Below are 11,203 nucleotides of genomic sequence, written 5' to 3' on the forward strand. Positions count from 1 at the left end.
TAATTACATCAACATACTCTTCCCATACAGCCTGTGTTGTGATACTCATTGCTATGGGGTGCTTTAGAGGTCAGAAATATAAAGTGATTCAAAAAGTTCATGAAGCATAGATTCACTGGAGGCTAGTAACCATCGTGGCACAGACATAACCTCCAGGCTAGGAGATTGCTGCTCAGCAAACTGCCAAAAGCCGTTTCCCTCCACGCTTGCTGTGTTTTCTTAAGGCACGCCTGATCAGCTGCCGCTGCCCACTGTCACGGGCCTGGTGCTGGACTACACAGACCTTCTCTGCAACGCAGCGTGGTCTCTTGTTCTTGCAGCATGTTTTTCTCCAGAGATGAATAACATGGGGAGTTTCCTTCAGAAATCTGGATGAACTTACCTAATAATTGGAAAATTCTCCAAAATACATTTCTATCATAAAGGCTGATATTTACTGCTGAGAGCTGGATCAGTTTTACTAATCTTAAGGTGTCCGCCTGGAGCCTGCTGCTCCTTATTCAGTGGTGCTTTCTTTACAAATTGCAAGCTTTCTGTTCTGCTGTGGTTTTTCCTCCCTCTGCAGAGCTGATTCGTGTCTCATAATTCAGATACAGACCTTCCCCATCTCTCAGGGTTTGGTTTTGGCCAGGAAACTTTGCTGAAATAGTGCCACCGAGTCTGGGGAGGAGTGTGGGGACAATGGTACTGATTTTCCTGAGTAAATCCGATCCTAATTTACAGAACAGCAAGTGATGTGCATCGGTCTGTCATTTGCAGAAAACTGGAGCTGCAGAGTAATTAACAGCATGACTACCAAAACTGAGCCATGTTTAGCTGTGACACACCTGAGAGGAGCCGCATCATCCTGTCGGTCCTCTCCGTGCAGCCTCCCGGGGTCTTTTCCCTCACGTCAGCATGCTTTTCTCACTGCATGCCGCATGCACAAAGAAATCGCACGTAAGCTGTAGAGAAAACAAGCGAGATAATCCTTCACTGTCTTATTGGTATTGTGAATTAAAGTATATTTGTGGTTGCAAGGTACTCAGTTGAAACCCACAGAAGTATATAAATATAGATGGAGAATTAAAGTGATGGTATTGCAGTAGGAGCTTGGGTAAGAAATCAAATCACTTCAGGTTTTTAATAGCTGAATCACAGACTTTACTGCCGATTCCCATAGATTTGCTTTCTGCCTGTTGTGGATAATTTTTTGTCTGCCATTGTCTCCCTGCTGTCTCCAACGTACACCACACAGTAGTTCTCCTGGGCTCTGACAGAAGTTCTTGAGTTTAATTTAGAGAATCACCACATAAACTGGGAATATGATTTTCTATTAGGCAAAAGAAATAGTGGACTGTAAAGGGATTTCACTGCATTAGGTGCTTAGCAGTGTTCTCACTGAGTATGGCGGTATCCAGGCGACTGCTGTACAAAAGGCTCTGAAGGACCTGTGTTCTTAGGATTTCTTTCCAATCTTAACTCAAACACAAATGACCTGCACTTTAATTGTTGCTGCCTAATTAACCCCTTTCTCATTTTCTTTTGTAGCAACAGCAGTTGTTGAGACCTTCTCTTCTCAGACCAGAGGTACCATTATTATTCATTTCATAATTATTCTGTAAGTTTTTAAATGGCTTTTACATAATTTCCTGTCATGGTTTAACCCCAGCCAGCAACTAAGCACCACGCAGCTGCTCACTCACTCCCCCCTCCCCACCCCCCCCCACCCCGTGGGATGGGGGAGAAAATCGGGAAGAGAAGTAAAACTCTTGCGTTGAGATAAGAACGGTTTAATAGAACAGAAAAGAAGAAACTAATAATGATAATGATAACACTAATAAAATGACAACAGTAATGATAAAAGGATTGGAATGTACAAATGATGCGCAGTGCAATTGCTCACCACCCGCCGATCGACACCCAGCTCGTCCCCCCAGCGGCGGATCCACCGGCCCCACTGCCCCCAGTTTATACACTAGATGTGACGTCCCATAGTATGGAATACCCCGTTGGCCAGTTTGGGTCAGCTGCCCTGGCTGTGTCCCATCCCAACTTCTTGTGCCCCTCCAGCTTTCTCGCTGGCTGGGCTTGATAAGCTGAAAAATCCTCAACTTGAGACTAAACACTACTTAGCAACAACTGAAAACATCAGTGTGTTATCAACATTGTTCACATACTGAACTCAAAACATAGCACTGTACCAGCTACTAGGAAGACAATTAACTCTATCCCAGCTGAAACCAAGACATTTCCTAATAAAAAACTTGTCTTTCTTAGGTAGTATTTTCCCCCCGACTCTTTTAGATGAAAAGAAAGTTCTGACATTGTAACCCCGTTTATTTTGTTTTAATTAAATGCCTTAAATTTACTGCATCTTGGTATATTCCCCTTGAGCACCTTTTAGTTGCTCCCATGGACTTCATCACACAGAGTGAAAGCCCTCCTGCTTTCGTGTCCAGATTCTCAGACAGAATAATGTCCTCGCTGTCCAACCACAATCTATTTTTCCAGATGTCAATCAACTGGTAATTGATTATTGTACCTAGAGATGAACTAAGCAGTTGGCGTGCCAAGGTAATGAAAGCATTAGCACACTGCTCTGGATTATAAACCCAATACTTTGTTTCAAATCTTTTAGACCCAATATCATTTCCGGAATAAGCCATAGAGCAAATGTAGCTTTGGTGAGACGTTGCTGTTGATGGTATTTTTGTGGTACAGAATGGTGATAGTTTCTGCAGTCGTTATCATTAATTATGATGAGATGCTCTGACACAACTTTAAATTCATTGGACAGGAGAAAAACCTCTCGGAAGCTGTGAGGTAGGGACAACATGCAGTCCCTGGCCAGAACCCAAGCCCTGGTGCTCTATGTCCATCCTGCAGTTCAGAGGTATTCCACAGAGCAGCCTAATACCAAACAGGGTATGAAAGGAGCTTAAGGACATGCGAGCACTTTTGTAGGATACAGACAAGTACCTCGCCTAGTCCAGAGCCGCTCGTGATTGTTGATGCTTGAGAAAACATTAAAAAAGACACCTGGCAAACAGTGTAAGTAGAATAGCCCTAATCTTTCCACGCAGTTTTTTCGTTTGAGAGAGGCGCAAGAAGTGACAGCGTATTTGCTGTAAGTCTAGTTTACTGAATGAGGTTTTTGTACAGGGTGAGACAGTGTCCCACCCCAGAACAGTGTCTGCATTTAGCTGACTTAGAACAGTTGTTCCCAGTGAATACACCAGCGAAGGGGTCATTTAAAGCTCGTGTTGGCTTCTCATTATGGTTCTTGACAGTTGTCAATGTTCCTCAAACTATTATCATTTTTTATTTTGCTTGTTTGCGCTTTAAGATACTGTTCTTTGCGCCTTTTTCATCAGTCATTAATGTGCATAACTGTTTGCCTTCAATCAGTGTTTCTCTTTTGACAGGAGTTAAGTATGGAGTCTGGAATTGATCCAGGACAGGAATACTATGGGCAAGATTACTACAGTTACGAGCACGGGTATGTTTTCATTTTTCCTATATATTTCTGAAAATGCTGCTTTTCCAGGTTGGTGGTGTTTGTTATTACAGCATCTAATCTGGAGACTTTATTTCACCTCAGGATTACTTTAATCTTTGTGTCCACGAAGGCGTGCGCTGACACAAAATTCTCTTTAAAAGTTAAGGGGGCGTTGGATAACTCCCTGCTTCTTTAGGAATCTAATTATTACGCTTGCGGAGTGTATACCCCATCTATCATACCAGGTTTTATATTTGCTTTTTTATTTGCATATTTCTGCTGTCTTGGAAATTAATTTCCATCATCTCCTCCCCTTCTGTGGCTCACCAGCCTGACTTCATTGACTGATACTTTCTGCTCGCAGTTCCCAGCCAGCGTCTGGGCTTTTACATTTACGTAGAAAAACATCCTCCTGCCTTGTTCTGATAACGCCCCTCTGACTGGGAGCACTTCAGGGATTATTGCTGTTCTTACAAGCTCACAGGGATTCTCCAGAACTGATCCCAGGGAGCCTGCTCTTCCATTCCCTAATTGTAAAAAAGATCCCCCCAAAAATCAGGTACCTGGAAAGAAGGTCGTTCCACTTGGGGGATTCTTGAGTGATCCCAGAGACCTCACAATCCGGGTCGCCCTCCAGTTGTCATGGGCTTGCGACCAATTGCAATGGGAAGAGGTTTTGGATTGTGTCACCGCTAAGGAAAAAAGAACAATCATCTTCTCAAAGGTAGAGAGAAAAGAGAGCAAAGAAATTCTTGCCCTTTTGGGATGCGAGCGTGTGCATTTGTTGCTGTGTGTGGAGACACCCATGAACACATTGGTGCACGTTACGAAGAGATGATGGTGTTTTTGCCAGGTATGAACTGCCTCAGTACGGGAGCCGCCGCCGATTGCTGTCTCCTTCAGGGATGTATGATGAGTATGGGGAAGTTGTGGTGGAGAATGATGGTGGCTACTACTATAGTCCACATGGATCAGCAGCAGAAGAGGTAAGTGTCTCTGGTGTGTTGATTCTGTCTCTGCAGCAAGGTGAAGGACCATTAAACCTTGTCAAATGTATTTTGTAATTGATTAGAAGATTGTGTTCTGTATAGATCAAATAAGCAGCTCTTCCAATGCTAATCACTGTTTGCCCTTCTGATGACCGGTAAAGTTTGTGTCAGCACCTCTTTCCCTTTTTCTACACATAAAAAGGAATTGCAAAGTTTCTTTTAATATCCACATCTATTTTTCCCTCAATGTAGATTTCTAATTCAAATTAAAAATCCACATAGCCTTAGGTAATTCCATCTTATATTGTTAACCAAATAGGGTATTACTAATATTCAGCCTCTAACTGGTGATTTTCCCCTGAGAAAAGCAGACACCTAAACTCATTTATCATAAAGTTCACAACTGAATGTAAAGAAATTTTTAAATGTCAGTGGCAGCCAGAAGAAAGTTGACTTAAATGTTCCTTTGTTTTTTAATCTAATTTTCAGAAATGCTAGACTCTTTATCCATCACATGGTTTTAATTAAAAGAGATAACATTTCTGAGCCAGTATTTTTCCCTGTCGCAGAGTAAAGTAGTTGTGCACTTGCAGCCTATTCTAGAAGTAAAACTTTCCCCATAACTTTGGTAAAAAGCTATTCTAAAACAGGTAAGTTAGTTTTGATGCTGGGAAAAAATGTTGCATTTGTTCCTACTGACTTACTTTAGAGTAAGAGTTTTCACAATAACTATCTTTGAAATTGTAATCAAGTTCCATTTTCATAATTTGCAGGGAATGAGTCAAGGCAGAGGTCCTTCAAGCAGAGTTGTAAGCCAGAGAGCAGGGGCTCAAATAGAAGGTAGACCTTTAGGTGGTGGGATGGATCTAAGACATGGTTCTGGAAGAGCATATAGGACCAGCCAGGGAAAAAGGAAACTAAAAGCAGTGATGCATTTAAGTCGTGTAGCAGTCAGTGCTCACAAAGCAGTAGGAAGAACTGAGTCTGCTCGTTCTCCATGGAAGAAAGCAAAGATATTCCCGATGATTCTGCAGAAAGTCAAAGGCGGTAGGAAAGATTCCAGTTATGCCAAGTTGATGTCAGCTCGCCAAGTGGATGGTGAGAAAAGCATGATTATCAGGGGAAGTTACTTCCAGAAATCAACAGATGACAGACCTTCGATGAGAAAACTAAATCATGTGTTAAAACGCATTAGCGTCTCCAGAAAATTTCAAGAGCCCATTGGCGAAGATTCGGTGCATGCAAGAGAAAAAGGAAAGGAAGAATATGAAAGAGATGAAGCAAAATCAGGAGTTTCAATAAGTATCACGGCAGAGAGTGAACATGAGGATAGTGATTATGAGAGGAAGAAGAAGAAGAGAAGAAAATACACTTCAGATGAATCATCTGTGAAGAGTAGTAGCTCTGGCTCAGAGTCAGAAGACAAAGACTACTTGAAAGTAACTCTGGACCAAGATGAAGCCACTGAAAGTACTGTGGACTCAGATGAAGAAACTGGGCACGATTTTGGGGATTCTGATGAAGACTCTGGATCCAGCTCTAGCAGTGAATCGGAGGAGGAGTCATCTGAAGAGGACGATGATGAGGAAGACTCTGACAGTGATGAAGATGTTAGCCTGTCAAAGAGCTCATCTACACGAAGTTCATACAGCAAATCAGGGACTAGTGAGTCCAGCAGTATAAGAAGCACTGAAAGGTCCAGTGTAAAAAGTAGGGGAGGTAGCTCTCGTGGCAGAGCAAGGCGATCCAGCCAGAAATCAAATATTAGCTCTAATGCATCAGGTAGTGACAGGGACACGAGCTACAGAAAAACTTCAGGATCCAGCTATAAGAGCAAAACCTCCTCCGCCAGCCTTGAAATAGAAGACACAATAGAAGAGGTGTCAGAAGAAGATGAACAAGCGGATGTGGAGCAAGTCAGCGCAAGCCCCAAGGAGATGTCAGGTAACTCAAATAAGGCAGTTTCTGAAACATCTGCCACTGCAGAAACTACTGCTACTGAAGAAGGCAAGAGAGGAGAATCAGCTATTAATGGTGAGGATAGCGTGGATGAAAGCACAGAAGAGGTTGATACAGATGTTAGTGACAGGGAGGAAACTATCAGTAAGAATGAATCTTCTTGCCTAGAAAGTGAAATCAGTGTCACTTCCAAAGGTACTGAAGGGACAAAAAGCACAGCTAGCCCCACTTCTGGTAAAACTGCTACTTCCCCAGATACTGAGAATCAAAGTTCTGACACCAACATGAAAAGAAAGAAAATAAGAAAAAAGATGTCCCAGGAAAAGAGTCAGTCTCAGTCAGATGAGACCCTGGATACTGCCATTACAGAGTCAGAGACTGCTGGTGATTCTACATCCTTTTAAAACGGAGCGACAGTAGGTGGCCGTTTTGCAGTAAGGAGTGATCTTGTTTGCTGTGCCTTCTGTGTGGTCTTTCCTATGCGATACACACTTGACTAGAGACAGCCAAAAAAGAAAATGTCAAAGCTTATTGCTTCAGCGTTTGAACCCTATATGGTGTCTTAAGGATAGAACTGTAGAAAACCAAACTAATACAATTCCTCTGAGAGACTACTCAGGTATACTTAGTGGTAGATGTAGAAAGAGAATTTGGCAGGAATGGCAGGAAAGAGTACTTCTTTTTCTCTGCTAATTTCAGAAATGTAGTTAAAGAAGCATTGTGTTGATTCTTAGAGTTAATCCTTTTTGCATTATGCACATTGTGAAGCAAAGTAACACTGCATTTTGCATTAGCTCTGATGGATAGCTTGATGAACCTGATGGCACAAACCTATTAAGAGCCCTATGTTCATGCAGGTTATGTCTGTCACAAAATGGAACACTGCAGGAAGAAAAAGGGGCAAAACATGGAATTCAGTGAAGAACAGGGCTGATGATGAGGATGAAAAGACTTAGAAGTCATGCATGGTTTCACCTTATGTTCCCCTACTGTACAGCATTTGCTAATCTTCAGATAAGTTCTTTGCTGTAAACTTTAGTCATATTTGCAGGGAGGACAACTCAAATTGCAGCAAAGCAACACTCACAAAACTGCAGAGTATTACCAGCAGAGCTGGGATTAAACTACTTCTGGATCATGGGATTCAGGTTTCAGGTACCAGTGGTGTACAAGACAGGAATGCAGAGGTAGATGTACAACGTGAGCTTGGTCAGAAGAGAAAATGGATTACATTTTCCAACTTCTGCCCTTCCCACCTAACAGTACAGTGATTTTATTATATTTTTTCTTAAAACATCTGTTTAGAAGTTTGAGATGCGTAACAGCAAAGTATTGCTGAAGGTAACCATCACTTATGGTCTATATTCTGGTATCCGCCTTTTCAAATTCAATAACCTGTGACATCTGATGTCATTCAATAGAGAAATCTTGTAACACTTGCATTAGCACAGTTCTGCTCAGAATGAGCATGACTGCGTAGGAAGGACCGCTGTTACTGACGGCACAAGTGGCCTTTGTGTTTTCCTATAAGAAGCAACCTCTGCGTGATGTACCTCCTCATGGAGCTCTTATCCGTGCTGTTGGCACACAGAGTATGCAAGCTTTGTATACACACAAGCAATCTGTGCTTTATTTACCTTGTATCAAAACCCACAGAGCTGTTTCTCCACCCCTACATTTATCCAGATAAGCCATAAGAAGCCTAAATAAAATTAAAGCTTTGAGTCTGTATTGGATTGGTCTTGTGAGTGAATACTCTAGCTAGTACAAATTCTGGCGTATGCACCAAAGCTCTGCCAGGAAGTCTCTGTTAGATGGGGGAGAGGAAAATGTTCTAATTTTTAAGATACTTGAGCCTGCTGTGGAGTTACCTTGGGAGGACAATTGGTGTTGAGCTGCAAAGCGCAACGCTAACTTTTCAACTACCGTCTTTAATTCCAGTTGAAATGTGAACTAGGTTTATGATCACTTACCTACTTTTTTGCATTCCCAGGTAGTATAAAGTTGTAGCTGCACACAGTGTTTTAACGTAAATCCCATTTAAACTAGTCAGTCTTTTCATCCATCTGAATATATCTGTGTGAAGAAAATTGTATCTCTTTATCAGGAACAAAAGAATAGGCATCCAAGTAATTTGTACAAAGTGTAACCTCTCAAAAGCTTAAAGAGTAATCACCACCTGTTTGTACCCTGCATGATTTTCCTTCTCTAAAACTGGTTTTTCTTGTGTGCATGTGTTTGTATTGCAGTGGGAGTTATCTGTGATGGTATCTGCTGCCTTAATGAAATATTGGTGTTTTCATTATTAATTCAAGAATTATAGTAGCTGGTTTCAGTATACTGCAAGGAGGCATTTATTTTAAAAAGATCAATTAGAAATTAAAATAAGTAAGGGGTTTTGTGTAATCACTATTAGTACAAATTCACAGCAACCTGGAAATCGCTTGCATTAACTCTTTAAAAAAATAAATTATATAAGATCTAAAGTCTCATTTCTCCACCATTTTCCATTTAATAGCAAAGCATCTCCATTGATCCCACAGGATTGAAACTGGCACAAAGCCTTATATCAAGCTTTTCTATTTTTAACCAGCCGGTTTTGCCAACGTCATGCCTGAGAATTTCCCTTGTGTAGGTCCAGAGATCTTTCCCTGCTTGATGTGTCGTGCATGTAAAACAGACCTGCTCAATGCCATTCCTGCACTGAATTTACAATGTAGTAATACTCCAGAAGAAAACATCAAAGGCCTTCCTAGCATTTACCCATTAGTACAGTAGTTTCTTAGAAGTATCGCTTACACAGTGGCTTCACCATCAGTGCCTTCCAGTTTCTAATAGAAGGGGTTATTAATCTAGTTGGTTTTCATCCCTCTTTGTAAGACAGACTGAGGCAAAAAAAATGTGTCAAAATATGACTGGCTTACCAATATCGTGATTTTAACCTTCAGAAAGTAATGGCTCCGTTCTCAGGATTCTCTAAAGGAGAGGTGTGCTATGACTTAATGGGAGCACAGCTGAATGCATCTTCAGCAAAAAAAAACCCAAGCCAAAACACCCAAGAAGCCAAATTTCTCACTACTTTCCAAACCTGAAGAAAAACATGACAGTTCTTCTACACTATATCTGACTTGTATTATGCAGCTCATGAACTAAAATTAATATATCTGTCTTACGACTTTTTAGTACAAAGAATTGTTTGCATGTTCAGGCCATTAGGTGTACATGATAGGGGCACACAGTGGTAATCAAAACAATTAAGAAATATCTGTGTACAACCAAAGAGGAATGGTACAAACGACCAAGTTAATAAAAATTCATATGAGTGTCTAGATTAAAGGCAAGATAAATAACAGATAGAAAAGGGCAGGAAAATGTAAGAAATAGTGCTGAGATGTAACGACATTTCTATTTATCATCAAACAGTGGGCCAGAAAGAAAAGGATCAAGTTGATAGTCGACCCAGAGTATGAGACCAGCTCCACTGGAGAAGACAGCGCTCCCGATTCCAGCCAGAGGAATCGTCTTAATAACCCGAACATTCAAAACAACATCAACGGTAACATCTACATTGCACAGAATGGCTCTGTTGTCAGAACCCGTCGTGTTTGCCTTGGTAATAATTTAAAAGTCACATCTCCAGTGAGGCTGGGGAAACAATTCAAGAAACTGGACAAGCTTGCAGTGACACATGAGGAGAATGTCCCACTGAACACCTTGTCAAAGGGACCATCTTCTAGTGATAAAATGAACACAAGACCTTGCAGTGTCTCCTTTGCTTCCTCTACTATAGGGGCCGAAAATATAGTAACAAAGCCAGGGGGCTCCAAAATGAAAAGCACAGAAGAGCACGAATCGGTTGTTGATAATGACGATGTCAAAGAGCCCTTGGAGCTGCACAGTGAACACACACAGTCAGATGAAGAGGAGCTCTGGATGGGCCCTTGGAACAACCTTCACATACCAATGACAAAACTGTGATTTTTTTTTTTTTTTTTTTTAATTTTAATTTTTACTTCAGTTTATAATAAACTGCGCTTTTTATTGTCACTGAGGAAAATGTATGAAATTTGTATTGTGCACATACGTTGTATACTACAAACAACACGCTTTAAAGTTTAAAAACAAAATTTGCACTCACATTTGTACCAATTAATTGTCCTCCCCAACAACTATTTTGACAGGCTCCCATTTCACTAAACAATACTTCATTTAAATTAATTAGGTTTTTTGGATCTTGATTTATTGTTTAATAAACAGTAAACTACTAATAAATGCACAGCAACATTTGGTTGACTTTTCAGACAGTTCTATACATGCCTAGCTTGTTTTTCTGTATGGTACTTGTGGCTATACTGTTTAGATTTGGAAATTGTCTATTTATGTTCAAGATTTATATCCAGAGCTCTTGATTCTGAACTCAGAGTAATAAATTAAAAATAAATCCATGGAAGTCAATGGAGCAAATCCTCGGCTGGCTTAAATTTGAGTAACAATACCAAAGTCAGTAGTGATATACCAGTTTATGCAAACAGAGGATCTCGCTCAACACCCAGCTGGCAAACTTATGTAAGAGTGGAATTGGAGTTTGTACGAGTGTAGCACCATTACATAGAAAAGTGGAATAGAAGATTAAATAAGATAAAAATTACAAAGAGGAAGGAAATGTATAGCAATTAATCTTATTCAGAGTTACCTGGCCGTGGTTTGTTCATTTTCTTTTGTAAATTAGCTCATTCCAATTTTCTTCTCTAGTCAATTTTTCATCTTTTCATCT

The 11,203-nt window shown here is 40.7% G+C and overlaps 1 protein-coding gene across 11 annotated transcripts in view; it reads left to right on the plus strand.

Moving 5' to 3' along the window:
• The window catches only part of PCDH15 (protocadherin related 15), an 858,619-nt gene extending 847,678 nt beyond the window's left edge, over positions 1 to 10,941 (plus strand). For 8 of the 11 annotated variants that reach the window (XM_049810540.1, XM_049810547.1, XM_049810543.1 and 5 more), the window contains 4 exons: positions 1,531 to 1,569; positions 3,408 to 3,481; positions 4,335 to 4,467; positions 9,853 to 10,934. In XM_049810540.1, coding sequence (XP_049666497.1) covers positions 1,531 to 1,569; positions 3,408 to 3,481; positions 4,335 to 4,467; positions 9,853 to 10,407 — 801 coding nt within the window. In that variant the 3' untranslated portion in view covers positions 10,408 to 10,934. Of the gene's footprint in view, positions 1 to 1,530; positions 1,570 to 3,407; positions 3,482 to 4,334; positions 4,468 to 5,243; positions 6,714 to 9,852 lie in introns of all 11 variants that reach the window. The other 3 variants (XM_049810548.1, XM_049810549.1, XM_049810552.1) reach the window with 2 other exon arrangements.
• Positions 10,942 to 11,203: the final 262 nt, after the last annotated feature.

The sequence above is a fragment of the Accipiter gentilis genome, chromosome 9 (genome assembly GCF_929443795.1).
Source record: "Accipiter gentilis chromosome 9, bAccGen1.1, whole genome shotgun sequence".
NCBI classification, from domain to species: Eukaryota; Metazoa; Chordata; class Aves; order Accipitriformes; family Accipitridae; genus Astur; species Astur gentilis.